We start from the raw sequence: 24,458 nt of genomic DNA on the forward strand, positions 1-24,458 counted from the left end.
AGGCTGCTTCGTGTTTCAGTCGGCATGTGAAAGGAAGATACACTACATACAAATGAAGCTGTTATTAGCTTTCACTGTGTCCCCATTGCCTTAAGTTAAAACAAATGCCCTGGTCACTTTTGATATCCTAAATGTACTTGTTTCATTAGTATTATTGATTTTATGCGTCGTAAAAGCACATTTTGTCTCTTATTCCTAGCTGTGAATCAGCAAAATGGTTCCATCAGTATTCGCTTGCTGATATCTGAATCTGCACTCGGTGCTTTCATTGAGCGATTAGTATTCCCTGGATGTTTCTCTGCCCCTTTTGCAGCTGGGACCACCAGAACAAATCCAACACATAAAAAGAAAGAGAGCTGGCCTGTTTCTAAATGCACGGACAACACTCTTTAGGAAACAGATATTGTACAGTTCGATTCACTTATTCTGCATGACCAAAGACCATTCTTACTTTTGTCCTCAATTGTGTTTTATTGTGCTTCCTTGGAACCACCTTGAAGCATCCTTAGGGAACAGCAACACAATTAAAGGAAACTGAACCAATGCAACAGGCCAGTTCCAAAACAAAACCATCTTGAACACCCCCTGCTGGTTTAGAGTGGGACTCATGCCTGAAAACTTAACACCTACCAAACATCCTCTTCTGAACAATATGCCCCCCCTGGCCTGACTAAGTGGTGGAATCCAAGGCAAGCAGTGGGGGAGTGACAGTGTGTCATATTGCAGGAAGGCCTCACTGCTTTGCCTCTAAACATTGCTTCCTCTGATATTTTCAATACAATACCGAGACACACAATTGGCATGCACACTTGAATGCGTTAAGTGTGAGTCAATATGAATCATTCTTACATTAAAGCAATATTGCCTTATTGTGAGGTAAAGTGTTATGCATACAGTCATGGAAAAAATTATTAGACCACTCTTCTTTCTTCAGTTTATTGATCCATAATCCATAGCTCCATTATGCCTGGTGCAACAAAAGGTACATGTACCTGCATTTGGACAGATATGATGATAACAAATGTAGCTCATAAGAGTTTAATTTAAGAGCTGATCTCTAGCAACTTCCATGGTTTCTTGGTAATAACAAACATCACTTACGTTCTTACATCAATAGCTGTAGCATTGTACTGTCATTGTTATATTTGCTCAAATTAGTTGTACCCGGCATTAGATACTGAAGAAACAAAGGTGGGCTACTATTTTTTTCCATTGCTTTCTTCAATATGCTACCTACTGTCAATGTCAAAGTGATTGTTTTCTGTTTAAGGTTCTTAACATGTCCTTAGTAGTCAAACAGTGTTTGTTTAAGTTGTTGGCATTTGTGGCAACAATATACTGTTGTTTGATCTTCTTGCCCCTCACGAGACAGCACTTCACTGTGTTCACACTTCCATATATCAGACTGAGTAATGTTGACTCAACAGTCTACAGTCACACATTTTCCTCTGTGGAATGACCCATTAAATAGGGTTAGCATACAGACATGCGTCTGAGGGCAGTGTTCTACTTTGTACACGCTAAACAGTGTCTCTGGGTAATTGTTTGTCATTTCTGCCGTTGCTTTCCTTTCATATTGATTTCAGCTGTGTGCATTCCTGTTTTTCTTCCTTCCTTTTGTGACAACCCACCCTGTCCTAAAGGCAGGATATGTTTAGGGAAACAACATGGATAATGACTGTAGCGATTGCAGGTGGCCTGGTTTCATCTGAGTTTCTGAATTTTGTATTTAATTATAAGCAAACTCACCCATCCATAAACATGTCGCATGCTGTCAGCACCCTGTCAAATAATTTCAGCCAAGGTAAACATCCTAAATTCGGGGCTTTTAACATTAGCAGGGACAAATGTAAACACACAACTTACCTATTATGCTTTTTTTTTCACTTTTCTGACCTATAAATGTTGATAAAATGTTGTATTCTCATGTTGAATTATGCCAAAGTTGCAAATAATGAGGTTTGTGCATTCGGATGTGAGCCCTGAAGGAAGTTTGGGATGGCTCAAAACGCTTGGTTTCAGAGAGTTGTTTGGAACGCTGGCTCCCTGTGACATCACAGTGAACCAGACTTCCTTATAATGCGTTCCCAGATACAAGCTGTAGGCGTGCCTACCTATCTGAGTTCATACACGGAAAGTCAGGGGCCAACCAATGGCTCCAACCACTTTTCAAATAGCTTTCCAAAGGGTTCATACATGTATTATCAACTCCTATTCCAACAAAATAGACAGTGGGGTTCGACATTAGTCCGGAAGTCTTAGGGAACAATTCGTAGCGGGGCAGACCATGGCTAGAATAAATTAAAACAGTGCTTAAAACAGACCTTAGGAAATACAACTGGAATAGGTGCTGATTCTGGAAGATCTAGACAGCTTTGTGTGTGGATTATCTTACGTAGCTACTCCATAGGAGTCCACAACTCACTACAAAGGGCCAAGCATAATAGGCTCCATTTAAACTTGATTATCTACTTGATGTAGATAAAAGTCTTATTTCTCTGAAATATTATTCACAAATCTGTCTAAATTTGGATGATTATTGCACAGGTGTGCCAGGCTCACCATAATGACCAATTATTTTTTTCAACAACATTGTCAGTAGCCGTGTCCTATGACAGAAAGCAGAGACACTGCAGTAGAAATATACAGTAAAGCAGACACCCATCCTCCTACTGTCTTGCTGTTAGTGTATTTGTCTGTAGTCTGTTACATCCTCGTGTAGGCCTCCATGTGCTCCATCAAGTAATGTTGGATCTAAACAAGTGTGTTTCTTGGAAGAAGAGTCCAGTGTGACTGCCAGAGGCTCCCCCTCAAACTCTGCTAAATTCAAATGTATCATTATTTATCCTTTCATATTTTACATAGACATGACTAATCTCACCAAAGACATGCAAATATGTGTTTCCTTGCTAATTCCAGGCCTTTTCCCTCTGCAAAGTATTTACTGAGTTTGAAGTTAAACCTGTGACAGACATCCTTCTGAGGAATTTTGATCACTGTTCCAATCTGGCATCTGTCTTTGTTCTCTTTGCCAAAAAAATCAGGATCTGTATGTGGGAAAATCTATTCCCGGAATACATTCATTTCCCATGAGTTTTAGAGTGTGGATTGGTCTTGGTTTCTGAATTTTCCCACCATTCTTTTTTGGAAGGGGTCATTTTCTAATTTGTTTGCAACTCGCTGGAGGCATGTTTGTTTTTTGATATTCCCGCTTCGGCACAGAAAACATCACTGTGAAGAGAACGGTGGCTGAGGTCGTTGTATCTCTCCGCAGATAACATCTTATTTGCATAGTTTGCCTGGAAAACATTTAGACTTCTCCATGACCGAGTTGTGGAAAGGGAAACAAGTCACAGCACCAAACACAAAAAGGATTCTTCGAATCTTACCACAGTCTGGTAGATTAGGTCACACGTGCATGGTTATCATGTTACAGTCCATTCACTGGATTAATTACAGTACACTCGGATTGGAAGCACACTCACGCTGGCTCATGTGTTCAACATGCAGCCATTCTGACGGACTAATCTGATTTCAAGTAGATTTCATGAGACCAGAGTATTTGAATTTATAGTATAGGAGGGCTACCAATGAATTCGTTAAATATAATAGTATTCTTCTTGCCTTGTTGAAGAATAGTTTGATATTAAACATGATAAAAATGGTAAAATCTTGCTTGCTTCATAAATCCAAATGTCTCTGAGTCATAGCCAGAGCCACAACAGCCCCAACCAACTTTTTTTTTTTTTTGGGTGGTGGTGGTTCTCTGTGGAGTCCTAGGTTTTAACTGTAGCATTAGTGATGGGGATAAAAGGGCTTATAATGTTTTAGGTTCAGAGGTTAGGGCCTCGAGTGTAGGATGGTAATCCCGGCGGATTATAAAGGCAATCTGGTGAATATCTGAGGAAATCCCACTGAGAGACTTTCAGATCCTCTGTTTGCGTGGATATAATATCCCCTATCTGTTTACTGAACAGTGATTTTAACTTTTGGGGATAAAAGACGAATTGCCATTTACCTAAACTTAAATATAGAAGATCTAGAAACCTGTTGATGAGGATCACAGTGTGATCATTTAACAATATGTTTATTATTGTGGTTTTAGTTGATGTAGAAGTGTCATACTCACAGATGTTTCTAATATTTTGTGTGGGCAAATAAAGCAGCCAAAACAATAGTGTTTTTGTAAATGCCAAATTTCTTTACTGCAGGGGTGTGCAAAATGCCACAGAGGAGCCACTTGCACCTCTGCAGATTCTAAAAGTAAAATTAGTTTGTTGTTAATTAGATACATTATTATGTATTACGTTACTTTATAACACAGTACAGATGAGGATGCCGAGGTTCTCATTGGGAGTGACCAGGATGGATAGGATCAGGAACGAGTACATCAGAGGGACATCACATGTTAGAGGCCTTGGAGATCAAGTAAGAGAGGCCAGACCGAGATGATTCGGACATGTCCGGAGGAGAGATAGTGAATATATTGGTAGAAGGATGCTGCCAGGTAGGAGGCGTAGAGGAAGACCAAAGAGGAGGTATATGGCCTACACTGGATCAGTTTTACCATCTGTAATGCACAAAATGTATCAAAGTGGCCCACCACATCCTTCAAAAAGTTTGGAAACTTCTGCTTTACAGGTGTATGTTGTACTAGCATGCAACATATACTATAGTATTAATGCAGAAGATATAATCCTATTGCACACAGACATGCTCTTCACAAATAATTCAGACTGTTAGCAGCAGGGTAAAAAATGACCACAGTCATATGTAATGTGATTGATCAGGTGTTTTTATTTATTGAGCAAACGCTTTCCACCTCAGATCCTGGCTGCTGCTTGAGACGTAAAGGCCAAATGGCGGACATTCAATACATTTACAATGACAGGGTTCCCTTTGGAGAAGAACATGGCTCTGACCACACATCCTTGCCAAAGGGATCTCCCTATAGATGAGTCGGATCATTTTTCATTACGCAGGCTCAAAGGAATCAAGTGTGCTGACACAGAATGAGCCAAACTGTGGGAGGGTGGATTCCCAATTGAATGCAGATTGTAGGTTTGAGTCTTTAGATTAGATGTAATGTTACTAATGTTGAGCATGCTCCTTTCTTAGTGTCAAAAGTAGTTAACTGCTGTTAAAATTAAACATAAAATTATAAAAACTTGGACTCATCTGACCTTTGAGAAATCTACAAAGGGATACAGTCATGCTTCTGCTTGAAATGTGAGCCTTTAACAAAAAAGAAAAACTTATAAGGCATGGGCCAGTATGAAATGCTGATGGTATTATAACCTTGGGCAAAAATATCACAGCTTCACAGTTTCACATGTATTATCAACTTAGCAATATTGCATTGAGTAGCCGACTCCGAGACATACTGGTGTGTTGTCTCATTTCTGGAGTTATCACGTTTCCTCTTTTCTGTCACTGGTACCATTCAGTGGTAACATAACAAAAACACCAAAGACAAAGAAAAACCTGTTCACTGATCTTAAGTGTCTCTTCTAATGTCAAATATATTACTTTATACAGTGTGTTTGTGTGCCTTTATGCTTGACCGTGCCGGTTTTAGGGCTGGTGGCTTGGATACTCTTCTTCTGTACCTGTCTTCCTAATTAGAATGTTTTTTCTGTGAAGACCCTGAAGGACGAATACGCAAACATTACCCTTGCACACACAAGTGTTTGCAAAAATAAAAAGTGTTAAAGATATGGGTGCCTTTTTAATCCAAACACCGCTCCTGTCTCAACACCTCTTCTGTTCTGTCTCAGTGTAGATGTTAGAAAGGCCAGGAGCTGTGACATGCACACATGTGACTCCTGAAAGGCCTGCTTAATATTCAGCATACTTAATGATTAGAGTGTTTGGTATTCCAGCCCATTGCAGGCCAGTGCAGAGAGGCCACTGAAGTTAGATGTCCCTATGCTGCACAGTGCCCTTGAATTTTCAACACTTAATAAAAACAAGATCAAGATTTCTCAGTCAGTATGATTGAGTGAGTGCGCAGGCTTCCACCCAAAATGCACATTGAGAGATAACGGATGCAGAAACAAATACTGTATGGTCTTCCTGCATGCCTTTCCAGCAGTGTCAGTGAACAGAGGCTCACTGGGGTCTATAGTGATTTCTCATGGTGTAAAATATAAATGAAGAGGGAAGGTGTAAGCAGTAAAAGATCCTTCCCTTGTGAATGAGGCTCTCACACACTCACTGCCAACATGTATCCATGCAGATCAACCAGACATCAGACTCGGTTTCATTGATAAAAGTCATGACATCATACCTACCGTGTTTGTCTCGTGTTACTATTGGTTGCCTTTTCATCCGAGGAATGTCCTAGTCATGGCCTCCATCATCCATACCACTTAGCCTATGCTAGATGTATACCATGAATATTCAGTTCAGTATGACATGATCAAATATTGTAGAGAGTACTACAACAACTGATTTGTACAAAACTAGTACCCCTCAGTCAGTGTACCAACCACTGTACGGCACAATTATTTCACTGTATTCTGTAGATTAGTCAAGAGGGAATACCATATTTCTTTGTTGATTTCATTGCAGAGGTACAGTACATGGCAAGTTCCAGCACACACACTGTATCTGTAGTATGTGACCCAGTTTGTTCATCCTATTCTTGGCATCAGAAAGGGCAATATTTATAGGAAGCTGGCCTTATGGGAGATGTTTTTCTGCACAACTCCGAAGTGCAAGGGAAAAAAGGCCAAATCCAATGTACAGTATAGTACCTAGAATCTACTTTCTATACCACTTACAATGTACTGTTCGTGGTGAGTAGAGGGGCTGCAGCCCAGATCTGATGTGCCAGTTTTATTATATAATATATGTTTTATTTGTAGTGCATTTACGAAGCATTTATTTTCTATACCGCTTGTCCTCGCTAGTGTCGCGGGAGTATGCTGACATTGGTGGATAGGCAGGGTATTTTGGGGTGGATCTGGGTGGATATGGCAGATGCAAATTGAACTTCAAGATGTAAAGCCACTTGATAGGTTTGTGGATTTAACCCAACAGATGTGGATCACACAGAATATATTGCAGGAACACCACAAACTATTTAAATGTGTTTAGTATCACAACCAGAAGTCACAATGCTTCATCGATGAGCTTAACTAGTGGTTGCAGTTCATAGAATTATAGGCAAAGTTGTCATTTTGAGAAAACGTGCCTTGTCTGGGAATGGAGCGTTCGAGTAAAACCAGAACAAAGAAGAATTCGCTCCAGAAATATCTCCCATTTGTTTGAAGTTCCACAGTGTGTTGCTGTTTTTTTTTTTCTAAAAAAAAGCTCTAACTGGAACCACATTTTGGCCTCAAAGTCAGACACGGGCGCGAGGGTGGAGCTCACAGACACACACAAAAACACACACATATATACACACTTGAACAAACACAACACGTCTCTCTTGGTCAGTTCCTTCTCAAGACATTCCTGTCTGCCTTTCCATGACCCTCCCTGCTTAGTTTCACTATGGTGCTTGAAGCCCTGGAGGAGAGGATGGGTATTGGCCCTGTTATTTACCCATCAGGACATGGATAATCATAACAATAAATAATAAGAAGCTTTATTGTCATTGCAAGCGAGTACAACGAAACATATATGATGATAATATGATATAAGAGTGCTCTGGCGTCTACAGTGTCTGAAAAGTTAGGCCCCAAATGGATTCCTTCCGTTTGTCCGTACGTCCGCGGGAGCCGGAGCCGCACCGTACAGAGCTAGTGTGAGCGTGAAGATGAGACATTGCCTGAGTAAGACCGTGATTGCTCTCTAAGTGACAAGTTTAAGAGCTTTTGAGTGTAATTACCATAAATATGGCGGTAGCAGTGAAAGGGTGTCACAGACATGAAAACAGACTGAAGTGCATGCGTGTGTGTCAAAGAAATTCTCCATCTTGCTTCAATTAGCATTCAGGCCTGTTTATATCAAATTGCAGCCAATGTAGGTTATTTTTTGGAGGACACGCCACCCCCCTAACTCTTTGCACAACCCTAAAATTTGACTCTTGACCCGCCTTCTTTAATAGAAATACACGCCATCAGCACATCATTAGGACCACACCTCAGCACACTGGCTCCATAACAAGGCCCAGATTAGTCACACCTAGTGAAGTGTTTCCCCACATTGTGCTTTTTGGCAAACACCCTTTGGAGGTTACTAAAAGAAAGTTGATGGGTGTGAGCACAGTGTGATACATGAACATTGACATTTTGTCATATTCCTTTCTTGCCGTCTCATTTCTTTAGAGCTATCACCTAAATGGATACTCACAAAGGTCTATTTGATTCATTTTTGCTGTCATAATTTATTATTGTAAATATTAATTTATATACTATTATATTGTTATTAGACTATATTATTAATTTGTTGTGCTTCATCATTACTACCAATTTGGAAAAAAAAAAGGAAATCCACCATTCCAGCTTCTCATATTCCAAACTAAATATAAACGTTGCTTTCATCCAATCCATCTTTGTCAATCTTACGCCATTTCCCCTCCATCTGTGTTCTATCCCCTTTTGCTTTCCCTTCTCTTGCAATGCTGAGGAAGCAACCAATGAAGGCAGATATGTATTTGACCGAGGGGAAGAAAAAAACATGAGGAACGAGTGTTTGTATGAAAGCCAGAAAAAGAGTCATCTGGAGATGTTTAAGTTGGACAGGCCAGTTTCCGGTGTCTGGGAGAGGCCAAAAATATCCAGAAACATAAAAATCCGGTAAGAGCGTGGGGGAAAAGGATACACCTCCTTGTTATTACTCATGTGACCTTCTAGAATTCCGCAGAATTTGAGTGTTGTGTAACTGCAACAAATGTTTTTTATGAAACCTAATTAATAGAGCAAAGATCCTTAATCGGAGGACAATCCAGACCCAGATGTCTACTAATATACAGACTCAGACCTGCTTATTTAGAGAACCTTTGTGAGTGGCAGGCAAACAGGCAATGTGCTTTAATGAGGACGTGGAGAAAGAATTGGTTAAATGCCAACAATAACACAATGCATGCCATATATTAGTTTTAAGAAAAGCACAATGAAAAAGTATATGACAATACAGTATATTACAATCTACCCATTTAATTTCTACGAAATTAAACTCTTCCGCACTCTATGTGCATGCTAGCAGCCCCGCCTCCACCCACTGAGACAAAGAGACTGACAAAAGAACTCACTCCATTCATGTCCTATGGAACAAATACACCAAGTGAGTGAACTCTCTTCCTGACACTTTGTAGATGGGATGGTGTACTTTTCGGTATTACTCATAAAGGTAGCTAGTTAGTGTCTTTATTCATGCTTGTGAGCACTCATGGTTTCTACAGATACATAATTATGAGGTTTTCACTGTGTTTCAAATCATGGGGGACAGAAAATAATTGAGAACCACTGATTTACACTGTAACTCTGTACTCGTCCAGCATAATGGATGCCATATATTACCTACAACAATGTATCAGTGGGGGACAACACAAACATTAGCAACACTAGCACAGCTATGGGAGCAACAGGAACACATTTACAGCTCCCACATCTGTAGATGACTGACATATCATTGGAAGAGGTCCACGCCTTGTTTTAAGACATGTAGGGGACACATTTTACTGAAATATCGTGTCATATAACATGCTTAAAAAGTCACATTTTCATAATTAGGGACCTTTTTAAAGCTAAGACTACATCAGTAGTAGTCAAAATTGTCCCGAATATAGTAAGGTAGGTGGTTCACATACTTAAAAAGTAGTAGACAAAGAAAGCTCTGCCTACATGTACAGTACAGCCTCCCCATTTGTCTATTTTTGGTACCAAAAACTGTACTGATTCTGTAAGGTTAACAACTTGTGGTTTCCACAGCTGCTGCTGCCACCAGTGTCAGGTGAACACAAGCTTCCAATTTGGGCTTCCAGAACACGAGCGCCTCTGCCTCTCACTAAAGGCCGGAAATCATTCAGGCAAGACCAACCTGAGCAAGGATATTTATGGAGATAGCAATCCAATTGGAACCCTCGTTTTCCTCACTTGTGTGCATGCGTATACGCATGAAAGCGAGGAGACAAATTATCTGGAATGATACAAAGTGTGGAAAGTAGCCTGAACACTGTGACATGAATGAATGCATCACATGTTTTGACTGTAGACTGTGCGGTGCACATATGCGGATGTCAAGACGGAGAGTGAGAGGGGAGTTGTGATTCACATAGCAGTTACAAAACACTTGTTTTACGCCAGACCAAATATTTTACGCCATTATTGTAGTTGTCCAACACTAAAGTCAAATCCGAACGATCGGTTGAATATTCAACAGACGTCTGAGTATGAAGCAGTTTCTCCCCTGCGTGGTACCCCCCCTGCTGTTGCTTACAATTGGTACGGCCCGCAGCTCAGTTCTCACAGTTTACGCTGGTGGCTGGAAGGAGGAGGAAGGGGAATGAGGGGGCGGGGGAAGCGGGACTTGATCGCCCGGTGAGAAGGTCTCCTCAGCCAGCCTTCAGAGACGTAGGGATGAGAGGGAAGTTCACCTCCGAAAACGCCACTAGTTAGCGGGCTCGTTCCCATTGCAACATTCGGAAGCTAGCCCGTGAGCTGTGTTGAACTGTTGGTCACCACCAACATGGATGCTGACGTGCCTCCTCCCTCAGGCCAGCCAGGAAATTGGCTACTATTTGACTGTTCAATGCCTGCTGCACGACCCTGCGTCGTTGCTTTCTGGGATTAATAGTTCGGGTGTTTTTATTTTTCTGCAAACCCTTGGAGGCGATTTCTGTGAGGCGTTTAAGGTAACAACATCCACCAAATAATTTTAATACTGGCTGAGCATCACTGTCAGATGTCAGTATTTGTTCTCTTTGGAGTGTGGTTAGCCATGTTAGAATAATCTGGAATAAATGCTGATTAATCACACCACGATGAAATTTTATGTGCTTCTATGTGTTGTGAGCAGCATGATGAGGAGAATGTGTTTGCAGTTGCTGTGATTCAGCTACTTCCTAACCATCCCACGTTGCCTTTTCTTGACTATATTTATGGACTTTATTGTCATTGGCTTCAAAAGCTCAGTAGTGCTCGTCCAATCCCACAAAGTTAAGTTTAGTATTTGTCTCAGCCTAAAAAGCCTCCAAGGCGGTGATTTGTTGCATGTGCACTATCCCCATTCAGTGTGTATTTTTATTTGTGACACCGTCAGCAGTTTAAAGCTCATTGTGAGATATGTTTACTCATTTTGTGTGTGTGTGTGTGTGTGTTTGTGTTTCTCATCTGGAGCCATGACATCTGTGTTATTGTTATAATCATACTCCAATGTGCTGCTCATTATTGATGACACTAATTAAAATGATTGTATATAGTATAAACACTGAATACAAGTCCCATGGTGGGTAGGCAAGTGGTAAATGAAAACAAAAGTCAACGTTAAAAGTGTGTGTTGTTCGCTGTGTGTGCACAGGTGCACCCAATCCAAACCCTCAAACCACTGTAGAGCGGTGAGTGGGTGGGTCAGCTGAAGCCTTTAAAGTGTATAGTAGCCATGTACACACGCAAAAGCACACATTCACACCTGGATGAGTGTTGGAGGCACACCATTGTGACTGCTGAACTCTCACATCAATGCAAGCTGGTGCTGGTATGCTGTATGTTGGCCACCACCACCCCTCAAAATGGACACGCCCTGTCCAATGCACTACTGCCTGGGGTAGTCAACGTGATTCCTGTGGTTTAAAAGTTACAAACCCTTATCGCTGCTATGTTTTGGAACTGTCTTCCACGCACCCCCACCAGCATCCTTCCCCGTCCATGCCACAGATGTGAGGGGTGAGGTTGGTTAGTGTTCCTCAAGGTCCTCAGGATCATAAACAACTGAAGGATGACCAGTGGGATATATTGTAGTCATCTCCAACCATGTATTTCCAATGTTTAGTTGACTAACTGAGACCCACCTAGCTTTTCTCTACAGATCGGTTCAAGGATGGTAGACACATATTTTAAACTTTTTCAGTTCAAGTTGTACCACCATTTGGAAACACTTGTCTGGGCTTTATCTTTATGTGGATTGTTTCCCACAGTTGCACTATTTGGCTCTTGCACCTGCTTCTTTGTTTATGAAATTGGCAGATCTTTTCAACAAGCATCATATCAACTGTTCAAACAGTGCAGCAACAATCAGTCACAATCAGTTGTGCTCATTGTGGTGAGTGTATTGCTGGGATGGACTGTGGTTTCCCTGCCTCAAAGAGGGAATGCAGGACGATGGATGATGTGCAATGTTCTTACATCTAGGATAGGCTCCAGCATACCTCTGACCTTAGTGAGTAAAAGCGGTACAGAATTGATGGATGGATGCAATGTTCTGGCAATAGATTAAATGGCAACAAATATTCATAAATGTATTTTCTTCTTTTGTGCAGATGACAGAGGGGAGGCGATGTCAAGTCCATCTCCTGGATGACAGGAAGTTGGAGCTCCTTGTGCAGGTAAGTCACTTGTCCTTCCTCTCATCTTAGCTCAGGGCGAGGGAGGAGTAATGCTGGTGTCCCGGAGGGCGCCGGTTGCTGCTGAGTAGACGAAATATGTCAGCAGTAGGTGACTTTGCACTTTTTCTCACGCTCGCCTGACCGCAAAGACATTAAACAGACTGACGACTACTGCCGTGCTGTTGTATCTGAGGGGAAACATCGGAACAGCAGCCACATTTATTTCACTACGCTACTAAAGAAACGTTGTTTGTGTTTTTGGTGATTGAAATGCATGAACATAATGATCAACATAAACACCAACATGAAACTAATGTATTGTACATTCCAGACCAATAGTTAGAAATGTCACTTTGTCAAAAAACACTGTTAAGCTCCAATTTAATAAACATTCGCAATGGGCAAAATATGCACTCCATTCTCTCAGGCCAAGCAATCCATTCTGCAGCCATGGCCAGAAAAAGAGCAAGCGGCACTACCACCCACAAACCATCCCTTTCTCGAGGTGGTTTTAAACCACAGGAACCCGCCGGCTGTTTTAGGGTGGCCAACACCTTATTGCGTGGGAACCGTCCCCATAGGAGCACTTTTCAGGGCGGCGTACCTTATATAGTAATGACTCCGGGGCAGGGGAAAGTGCTTCTGAGCAGCACTTGACACACTGGAGTTGATGTAATCATCTTGCTTCGACAAAGATGTAAACTCCAGCCACACCAAAACAAAACAGGATTTTTTAAGGTTTTTGAAGCTGCAATATAACACATAAGTCTAAAATAGATAACTCATAACCTCACCTTGGTTCACCTTGTTTTAACTCCCAGACACCCGTGCAATTTAATTTCATGTGAAGCACCCTCTATTTTTGATACCCTGTCATAATGCCCCTTGGGTTGCCTCATTACCCGACTGCACCAAAAAGCAAAGAAGACTATAGAATATAATTGCACTGGTGTAAGAGATGAGCAAGGGTAAAGTGGAGAGATTGACTGAGAAAGTCAGGAGGTTTAGCCAAAGAGAACAAATTGAGATAAGGGCTCAGGAATAGACAGACATGAGAACAGAAAAGGAAAGGGGGAAATTCAGTGTTCAAGCCAAGGATAGGTCTGCTGACTTTCTGATTCGATTACAGTCCCAGAACTGATCCCCTCGTCTTCGTCTATCCATCCCTTTCTACATCTCTCTCGCTCTTGACTTTCCACTTCATGCTTCACAGTTTAGCTTCTTTACCCACTCAGCTATTCATTCCACTTTTGCTACCTTCCCCAAAATCCCAAAGCCTGTCCAAACATAAATGTACCAGTTCCCTATCATCTCCATCCATGCATTCATCCATAGGATAACCATTCTTATTCTCTGTCATTAATACAGACCAGCAACAAGGAAAAAGGTGGGAACACGGCTGTGTGAAAGGGGCTTGTGCATTGATCTTATAAAAAATGGAAAGGTTCATAAGGGAAGTCTGAACTGCATAACAGCATTTTGGTCCCCTCCTCCTCCAGTTGAGGTTTCCATCTTACCTCTGAAACCTCATTTTAGTCATTTATTTGTAACATTGACCAGGTGTTTAATCCCATATCAGTTGTTTCTTTTACCACTTTCCTCTTACCTTTTGAGAGGAAGTCCTCTGCGGTTTGTTTGTAGAGCAGTGCCTCATTGGATGGCGGCTATGTGCCAGAAGACCAATGCACCTATTGGTCAAGTTGTAAACCTAGAAGCCGATGAACTGATATACCACCCTAGTAAAACTATATGTTGTTCATATGGCTATCACTCCCTGAGGCTAAAATGGTGTAGGCTAATGGGCAGCAAATGGAGCGTTGAGGCCATGTTGAGTAATATTGTGGTGGCTCCTCTGTCAAGGGGCATTTTCTTCCTCATCGTCTGCTTGCTGCTTGCTTTTAGGGCTTTTTAACCTGACTGAAGATGAAATTGTGGATCACTTTAAATTTTGACGCATGTCTGGATAGAAAGGCAGCGCTTTGACCTTGTAAATGAAGGGAATTTTTAAAAATCATTAATAATGTCTTGATTTATTAGTCCTCAGTAGATGTTACATAGACCTCTATCTTCCAGGCACTTACAATTGTACCTTTCTAAAGTGCTAATAACTTGACATTGATATTGTCACAGAAAAGGTCTCAGGTCACAGAACAGAGCCAGCTCCTGTTGGTGGTGAGATGTTGCATTTAAACGCTTCGTCGAGCCTTGCTACATTATGCCTATTGTCTATGAAATTATATACCGGATGCATCAGGAATTAAATGGGTCAGTTATTCTGATAATTCCTGTCACTGTCTGTTATTCTCTGTTTGTGTAATACGACTTGTTCAAGTCTTTTCTGACGCTATTACACAAGTAATAAAAATGTATGATATCGGACCGATATTGGTTATCGGTATTGGCTGATATTCATGGCTGTAATATCGGAATAGGACAGGGAGTGAACATTTCTATTGGGACTTCCCTGCTACTAACTTTAGCTGCAAACTAGGATTGGGCGATATGAACCTTAGCATATATCACAATATTTTTGGGATGTATCATGATGACGATATAAAACTATATAAAATTAAAATTCAGCAGTCACTTTCACATTGTTGACATTGAATAAGTCACCTTTGTATTGGTATTACTTAATAAAGTAGACCTGATAATTAATTATAAGACATAATAACTCAAAGTTTGTATTGTAAAAGATCCTTGTTGTGGTATCTCGAACTAAATGTCGGTCAATTGCAGCCAGGACAGCCAGTCTAACATTAACCTGCCACACCGCCAGCTTTGTTTACATCACATTGCACATTACTTGAGCACAGGCTACACCATTGCTAAAGTGACACGCTGAAATCACCCCCCACACCCATGGATTGCTTTTGTTGCTTTCATCCCCATTACACAAGCCTTTATCATTCCATCCCCGTTCCTTGCTCACTGTTGGTTCTGCTGCGGTTGCATGGTTACAGAATAATTGCTATTATCGCCCGAGTTGTTGACGGCTATGTGGAAATAAGAGACCACGTTGTATGTCTCAGATGTACCCAAAACATTAATTACCACTAATGCTTAAAAGAAAGCATGGTTCCGGACCCAACATTTCCATCCATTGGTTATGCCACTTTTCCTCTTGGGGGGGAGCTCATACTGTGCCAGAAGGAGCTCTATTGACTATGTTGTTTCCCAGTCTAGCACAAAGTGACTACTAGTCACACTAACATTCACATTTTATTCACTTAAATTTATTAACATAACAATGTATACATTTCTCTCTCTGGTGTGTTTCTCTGCTCTCCTGAGCTTTTTTGTGTAGGAAGAAAAATCACTGTAGGCGTCTTATATGTGATCTAGGTCAGTGGATATGTGCGTATGTGTGTGTGTGTGTGTGTGTGTGTGCTGGGAATGACATCACTGCCTTTTCTTTAAATAGCTCCCAGTAGCGACTGTCACTGGGGTTGTAAGTGTGCTGTGAGTAGATAGTACCAGACCTCAGGGGAAGATTGTTAAGAAGATGCACCCCTTAGTGCAAGCTAATAGTTTGTATGGATGTGTGTGACATTTTTTGTTAGTAGATGTACCTGTAAGCTGTGAGTGGGCTGCTTTCATGGTCGGTATAGGCCTGTGTGTGTGAGTGTGTGTGTGTGTGTGTGTGTGTGAGTGAGTGAGGAAAGAGTACGTAGGCAGGGGCAAGGCACACCCATGGGTTAACCTCAGGGTGGGGCGTGCTGTTACTCAAGATGTCACATCCCAGCACCATGAGGCTGCAGTCCTCCTGCCTGGCTCTGATTTAAGATACTCTGGATGCTGTTAGTGATGTGATGAGTGAAGTGGGGGGTGGTTGTCACAATGTCTCCTGTTCTATACATCACTTTCACCTGGACGTGATCCCACAGCGTGAACTAGAGTTGGCAATCAGAAGCTCATGCTGGCTGCAGCCCTCTTCTCCTCTGCAGTAAAGCATTCTGGCCCAGAGGCATGACTCTGCAGTAGAGGTGTGGGTCAGAGGCTGAAAGGAGAGTGGGAGGGAAAGGAAGGACATGGCCACAGCACTGTCAGCAGCATCCACAACCTCCATCCATTTCCATCTGACTTCCTGTCATTAACCTCTTCTTCGTACTTATTTTTTTGTACTTTTCCCTGATCTTTGTAAGAATGCTTTGTCACTGCAGTAGATCAATAACTGCTCAAATCTAAAATACAGCAGTGTGTGTTGCAGTGAATTTGCTGAATTTAATTTACAGAACACTCATGATATTGAACGTATTTGTCTGCAGCCAAAGTTGATGGCTAAGGACCTCCTGGACCTCGTGGCCTCACACTTCAATCTTAAGGAGAAGGAATACTTTGGAATCGCATACACAGATGAAACGTAAGTTTTATTAAAAGACTTTCACTCAGAAGTCAAGTGTAATACATAATGTTTCATTATTCTCTGCAAGATTTGTTGCTTCTGTTTTAGCAGCATTTTTTGAGCGTCTTAATGGCAGTTCTGTAAACATAAGAAGACGGGGATACAAAGTCAGTAGTTCTTCCATCATACGCCTTTGGCAGTGGAGCCATCAACCTGAAAAACATTTGATTTTCTTTTGCTAAAGTTCGATGTCACAGCAATGACAATTTTGTTCCAGGGTACGAGCAGACATCACAGGTCTCTGCCAGCCGCAAGGTTTCCACTGACAAGAGTTCCTGAAATACAGAAGAATGACATTTTCTGTATTTCCTCATATAATGGCTGGGAATGTTTTTTTTATTAAGCGATTTAGGATACAAAGGGGGAGGTGCTTATTGCTATAAGCCTCTATTTGTATAAATGCATTATTTCCATAAAAGGTTTTGCAAGTGTTTTGCAATACGCATGCTGACTGCAGGAATGTCTAATACAGTAAAACTACTAATTTTGGGGTGGCCTTTAATTATGGTAAGCCTGGCACACCTGTGGAATAATAATGCAAATTTAAACAGATTGATGAATAATATTTGCGAGAACTAGGACTTTTGTTTACATTTAAAACGTTTAAAGGAGACTTATTATGCATTTTTTGGCCCTTTGTATTGAGTTGTGGACTCCTATAGAGCAGCTATACATTCCAGAATCTTCACCTGTTCCAGCTGTATTTCCTTGGTTTTCCAAAACGTTCTGTTTTAATATATTCCACCCAGGCACACTCACTACACTGTGATTGGTCACACTTCCAAGGTTTCCCCAAGACTTCCAGACTTTTTACAAAAAATAAACACAGTTAGGACGCTTATAAATTGTTAATTACAGCTTGCATTTCTGACTATTCATGACCAAGTAATGTTGGAAAGCTATCAGACTTTCTGTGACGACCATTGGCCACGGCAGTGCCTCTTTGGTCGACGTCCTCCTCCAGCTATATACTGTGTACCTCTGTGGACGTACAGCAGCATAGCGTATCCAACATTAATGAGCCTTGCCTGGCCATGGCGGCCAGCTGCTCCCGCTGTACACTCTGGTTCTCCCGGTCAAGGAAAGAAGCAAAGGAAGTCAGAATTTTTCATTTGTGTATCTCAATAAGGGTGCTAATTACTGTATTTTTGTTTCCTCACTTCTTAGGGGCCATTTTAGTTGGCTGCAGCTGGACCGCAGAGTATTAGAACATGAATTCCCCAAGAAATCTGGGCCCATTGTCCTCTACTTCTGTGTCAGGTGAGTCTTTATCCACTTTATCACTTACTAATGGAGGATTGTGCTTGGGAAAGAAATACAGTGTGATGTGAATGTGCATATGCACAATCCCTTTGGTGCAAGGAGCACATTAACAGGGTCAGCTATTATGAGCCCCAATAAAATTGCTTTGACCCCAGTGTTTAACTCCCACCGTGGAGCCTCAAGGCCAATCACGAGCCTCATTGACCTTGTGTATGCGCTGCATGTTTCCCCATAGGGAAGCTTTACCATTTCCTGCTCTACTACCAAAGAATGGGCATTTTTATGTTAAGGCACTACCTCTCTGGCTTATTGTTGAAAGCATTTTCAGCTCTGCAACATGTGAGCAGAAATAATAGTGGCTATGGAACGGAAATAGTCCTACTACACGTCTTGTATGAAAAATATGCACAGTTTGTATGTGACGCCTCCACACACACAAACATGCAACCTCAGATAGCCTGGAGTCGAAAGCAGGGGCTTTGTTATTGGCCAACTGAAGTTCTTTGTTCCCAGCACATCCGGATAATGTCATTGCCCACTCCCCCTCCTGAAAGGTCGCCATTGGCTAGCAAAGCGCATAGCAACGTGATACACATGACTAAACAATGTGGACAAGAAATAATTTCCAGGTTGACATTTACAACAGGACCAATCTAATGACACAATGTGACAATTGTTCGGCAGAAACATGTTCTCATCTCACAGAGGAGTTGTTCGTATTATTGGTTAAAACCATTGTGTCTGCAACAAAGAAATGTTTCTTTTAATATGTAGTTGCTGCTCTCTTATTTGCTGTTACTTGTTGTCATGCCAATAACTTGTAAATAATATCTTCATATTCACTCAGCAGGTAGTCAGGTAGTAGTTATAGTGCTTACTAATCCTAACCCCAGGGAACCTTTTTGGCTAATAGAGCCAGGAAACACATGAGCCACATCTGGCTCCCATCCCATAGGCTACCTACCACTGCCGCCGTAAGCTGTTGAGATGTGTCTTAATTGTTCTCACTGGTTCTTGAAAATCTCCAAAAGATTATATTATTGTAGTTATATTGTATGCATCCCCTTTTAGAGTACAAAGATGAAAAATATATGGTTATTTAGTTGACATATCTGTCATTCTAGAACCCTAATATATGCCGGTGTTAGCTGTTGGGATGTTGGGGGTGTGCCTCCTGAACTGTGACTCCAGTTAAAGGTTTCATTCCCCTATTCTCTGCCATAGCTCAGTCCTATCACAGACTCATCTCCGTTCAATCACACACACACACAGATGCAAGACTGACAGAAGAACAATCAACCCAAATGTCAACCCTGAATGCATTACCAGTCCAAGCATATTGTTTTCACAAGCATAACATATATGTGTGTTATGCATAATAAATGTCAGGTTGACCTGTGCCCGTGGCCCATCAAGAGTGTAGCTTTAATTAAATGTTTATACTAAATATTGATTGGGCTTTCTCTTGCAGCTTAATTGGTAAAGCGATAGGAGCCCTTATTCATTGATTCCCTTTTGAACCCCTACAATCATTGCCTACAGACTGCTATAGCACAAGCAGTAGTATATGAAGTCAGAAAGATATGTGTTTATTTGTATAAAGGAATGTGTCTGGGATAATATTATTGCACTGTTTACTTACCATCCTTTAACATAGATGTTAATCTGAGAGGCGCGAACAATGACGTACAAATCAAATCAAACTTTATTTGCAAGTAGGAACAAATAAGAACTGTGTAAGATTGAATAAGATATAACAAGAACGGCTAAAACAAAAATAGATGGACAGTACATAATCACATCTAAAAGCCCTATACTCATCACTTATCAACTGAGGGTTTTTAAATGAGATTTTAAAAACTGATAGCTCCGTGATAGACAGTAGCGCGGGTGCAAGGGCGTTCCAATGCTTGGGGGGCAAAGGCAGCAAAAGAGCAATTCCCCCCATTTTTTGTGCCACCGTAGCATCCCGCTGGCTGTGCATGCATGCATTCATGAGCTAAATTTAGAATACATTATTATGTTACTTCCCTGAACACTGCTCGGCCAGAAGTGGGTTACTGTGCTGTGCTCTCCAGCGTGTGTGTATGCGCGGGTGGAATCACTACAAGATGTTGAGGCAATGCGTGACAAAGTGCATCACATACACATTCAGAGTGTGTGTGTGTGTGTGTGTGTGTGTGTGTGTGTGCGTCTGCGTGTGTGTTTACAAGGAAATACAGTGAGAGAGGGTATGTTTTATGGAGGTGAATGAAAGACACAGGCTCACAAATACGGAAGGATATTGCCCCCCCTTCTGGTCATTTTGACCATCACACTTTCAATGTTTGAAATAAAAGAAACAACAGTGTCTTATGACGATTATGATGCTAAGATTGTAATATGTCCTTTATCTTATATTTGGCTACATGAGACCGACAAAGTATAGCTTATAAATGGCACACAATAATAACCATACGGTATTGTTAAATGTATGTCTCTGTTTGTGTCAATAAAAAAATTGGTAAATTGGGTACTAATACTAATAGAATTCCTCATGAATGGAGGTGTATTGAACCATATTACTGCATGATGATTTTCCAGGGTAAATCAAAACATGCACAATCTCTGTACGTAATGATGCATTTTCAACAAACTTTTTTTTCTTCATTTTCAGGTTCTACATAGAGAGTATATCATACTTGAAGGACAATGCCACTATCGAGCTGTTTTTTCTCAATGCCAAGTCCATCATCTACAAGGTAAACCACCACGATGACTGTTGGGGATACACAGTTCAACTGACAAATAGTGTGCTGTTTTCATTCCAAATGAGTAGTTTCCCCTCTGGATAATTGACGAGATTAGATTTGTGAAGTCCTGATACATTCTATTAGGCTGACTTTAGCAATAGAAATCAAAACAAAAATAGCAGCGAATATGAATCAGCTGTTACCAACCATATTTAGTTGAGCAAGTAACGACTGATTTTTACCACTTATGGCCATCTGCTCTATGTGGCACAACAGATGCTGCTTATTGGAAGAACTGAGTGACGAGAAGGTTTTTGTTGCATCCAGAAGGGGGCACACATGACCCAAAATGATGTCTCAATTCCCTATGTATTGAGATTTATTTTCTAGCATGAATGAAACATCTGTGTTTTAATACTCACTCATAGCGAATATATTCTATTGATCATATTCCAAATGAGAAGAACAGTGATAAATGCCAATCAACAGATCCTACAACACATACATGTTAATTTAAGTTTTGCAGTGTTTGAAGGGGGGACACAATGGGTGTTACTCATTGTCTCGTGTTTCATCTCAGCTGTCTGATCTCACCAAACCAATTAAGAGGTAGATTGTCAGGAGAACATTCCTGGCATACTTGACCCACTATTCATTTCTCAACCACCCCTCCACCTTTTATATACATTCAATAATGTAAACCTCAGGGGAAAGAAACACTTATTGCTTGACCAATTTACCGATTTAAAGTTAAGTCATCCTGGAAAAAAAAAACAAATATGCAATCAGAAATAAGTTATGAATAATACATTTCCAGATCGTCCGTGTCTCCCCGTTACCACAAAATCCTCTCCCTCCCCAACCCATGCCCTAATCTCCTAGCTCCATCCACATGAGGAGGTCATGAAATCTGAGAAGGCAAAGAAGAACTAAACAGAGGAGCATTTGTCTGCAGATGAAAAAGCATTACCAACCAATCTTGGGGCAAGCTATGAACATCAGAGAACATCTCTACGGTCCACGCCCAATCTCGTCAATGAATCTCACACACAACTCACATTTTAGTCATCAAAAAGTCACATTTAGCTCGTTACTTCATCATGAAAAAAAAACGCGTCTCAACAAAATAATTCCGTCATTGTCACCATTGACGAAAACAACACTGGTGTTATTTCCTTCACCTGGTCCTCCATGTTTCTCCTACTCATGTTTCTCTTTTCTTATTGTAGGAGCTCATTGAAGTGGACAGCGAAGTTGTCTTTGAACTGGCTTCCTATATTCTCCAAGTAAGCTTTTAACCTCCCCACACACACTTGATCCAAGGAAGTAGCCACGAGTGTTTGATTGTAATTGACAGGGATCAAACTCTTATTATGTAATGCACTCATCCGTCTGTCAGTGATCGTGTAAAGATGCATCCAAGTTTAAGTCCTTAAAAGCCTCAACTGTCTGTTGGCTCCCATCTAAATTCTTGGCTTCCCTCAGCTTCTTCTAATGTAACCCAGCAGCAGAAGCAGCTGGGTGACGCTTTTAGTTCACAGACACTTTATGGCATATGTGAGTGGCTTGTGTGTGTGTGTGCGCACAGGTGCAAAGGTGTTTATCTTCTTCTTTAAGCTTTCAAGGATGATCATTCCGTGTTTCTCTGTGATTGCAGCAGGGAGTTTTTCATGTTTGCAGTCACTACTGCGTTTTATCATGGATGCTTTGTGCTCACCTATTCGTATATCTGCTTTGTTCCACAGGAGGCTAAAGGTGATTTCACCAGGTAAGATAACTTCCTTTGGCCGTCTTGTCGATTCGGTCACTGATTCACTGTGATGGCTTTTAATCAATAAACAAGTTAGACTCAGCTCACCCGCCACAAACAGTGATAGTCATTCCTTCGTCATTATAGCTTATTTAACATGTTAAAGAGTCCTGCTGCTCATATAGGTTAGATAAGAGAAATTAATTACGTGCATATGAAATTTTCAATCCATCAAAAAAAACAGCCGGTTTCCCATGTGGACTGGGCCTTGGACAATGTAGGTCATTCCTACACAGTCATTCGAGAAGGGGGGGACTTTTTGTTTACTAGTGATGCCCCACATGTGGCTTTCCGTGAAGTACGACCGACTGCAGCAGCCTCTACCTCTGACCTCGTTTCCTCAAACCAAATATCCTACACACTCGGCTCGGAATGTGACAAACTCTAGTGACATTCCTTTCACCCTCCTCCCTACTTTTTCCTTACCCCTCCACCCACATGCACCCTATAGACCCCTCCTCCTCAATGCTATATGCAACTTTTCCTAGTAACTCTACTCTGCTGGTTGTCAGCTTTCAATACAAGTACAATGGCACTATATGAAGCATATAGAATGTGAGTCGATATTAAAATTATATATATAAAATAATGCTGTGCCACCTCTGTGAGGCAGTTACATTCACACGGTAAAGAACAGCCGTGTAGACATTTGCTGGGAGCTCTTTAAGGCCTGGCGCTCCCAGGGCTTTCCCCAATCCTCTGGGGCTTGGCAGATAGGCTCCTGGATATGAGCAAGCTTCCATGACCGCTTGCCAACAGCGATCTGAAAACGCCGTCTCGGACCAAATCTCTTTGGCTCCCTGCCTCCTTTACTCTTTGTGTTTTTGTTTTTTCTCTTCCATGTCTGCTCCTTTTGCTTTTTAATTTTTCTGTAATAAGCTTCAAGATTTTTCTTTGTCTTCCTGTTACTTGATTCTTGCCTGTCTCCAACTGTCTCAGTTACTTGACTTAATGTAGTGCTTACAAATATTCAGTGTTACTGCTCTTTGAACCATCTTCTCAACCAAACAGTGATGTACTCGAGTTCTTAGCAGGCCTTGTGGTCTTTCTTTCCTAGTAATGATGCAACCAGGTCTGACCTGAAAAAGCTGCCTGCTCTGCCCACCCAGGCCCTCAAAGAGCACCCATCCCTGGCCTACTGGTGAGCGACTAACCACATCTCCTCATTGACCTCTCTTGTCATCTTTTTATCATATCTTTTTTTCTCTCACAGTGAGGAGCGGGTCATTGAACACTACAAAAAGCTCAACGGGCAGTCCAGAGGGCAAGCCATTGTAAAGTGAGTGCTAGCGTGTCTCCACCACTTTTACCAGGATTACTACGTTCTGTAAAAGTCTCACACGTGTTGTCTGTCTCCTCCTCACAGCTACATGAGCATTGTGGAGTCCCTGCCCACATATGGAGTACATTACTATGCTGTAAAGGTACAGTTTTACTACTCTGCCTTCTTTTCTCCCCTGCTTTTCACCACATATGTTGTTTTTCATTCTGGACTTGCAAGTAGGCAGTTTGGGACTTTGGGAGTCATAATGGTGCCCAAGGCTTTTTGCTGCCGTTACTTCTGATGATGTCAAACCATCCCCATGCTCATAAGTGATGTTTTGTTTTGTTTTAGGATAAACAGGGAATCCCCTGGTGGCTGGGCCTGAGCTATAAAGGCATCTTTCAGTATGACCATCAGGACAAAGTTAAGCCCAGGAAGGTAAGATGACCCTCAGAGCCACAACTGTCCTTATCGGCAATAAAATGTAGATG

General features: G+C 41.4%; 1 protein-coding gene across 14 annotated transcripts in view; it reads left to right on the forward strand.

Moving 5' to 3' along the window:
* Window positions 1–24,458, forward strand: part of frmd4a (FERM domain containing 4A) — an 89,363-nt gene that overhangs the window by 49,957 nt on the left and 14,948 nt on the right. For 13 of the 14 annotated variants that reach the window (XM_058074708.1, XM_058074706.1, XM_058074707.1 and 10 more), the window contains 10 exons: window positions 12,428–12,493; window positions 16,762–16,856; window positions 18,066–18,158; window positions 20,818–20,902; window positions 22,123–22,179; window positions 22,639–22,661; window positions 23,761–23,844; window positions 23,917–23,982; window positions 24,070–24,127; window positions 24,319–24,405. In XM_058074708.1, coding sequence (XP_057930691.1) covers window positions 12,428–12,493; window positions 16,762–16,856; window positions 18,066–18,158; window positions 20,818–20,902; window positions 22,123–22,179; window positions 22,639–22,661; window positions 23,761–23,844; window positions 23,917–23,982; window positions 24,070–24,127; window positions 24,319–24,405 — 714 coding nt within the window. Of the gene's footprint in view, window positions 1–10,472; window positions 10,805–12,427; window positions 12,494–16,761; window positions 16,857–18,065; window positions 18,159–20,817; window positions 20,903–22,122; window positions 22,180–22,638; window positions 22,662–23,760; window positions 23,845–23,916; window positions 23,983–24,069; window positions 24,128–24,318; window positions 24,406–24,458 lie in introns of those variants that run through there. The other variant, XM_058074699.1, reaches the window with a different exon arrangement.

The sequence above is a fragment of the Doryrhamphus excisus genome, chromosome 6 (assembly GCF_030265055.1).
Source record: "Doryrhamphus excisus isolate RoL2022-K1 chromosome 6, RoL_Dexc_1.0, whole genome shotgun sequence".
Classification (NCBI taxonomy): domain Eukaryota; kingdom Metazoa; phylum Chordata; class Actinopteri; order Syngnathiformes; family Syngnathidae; genus Doryrhamphus; species Doryrhamphus excisus.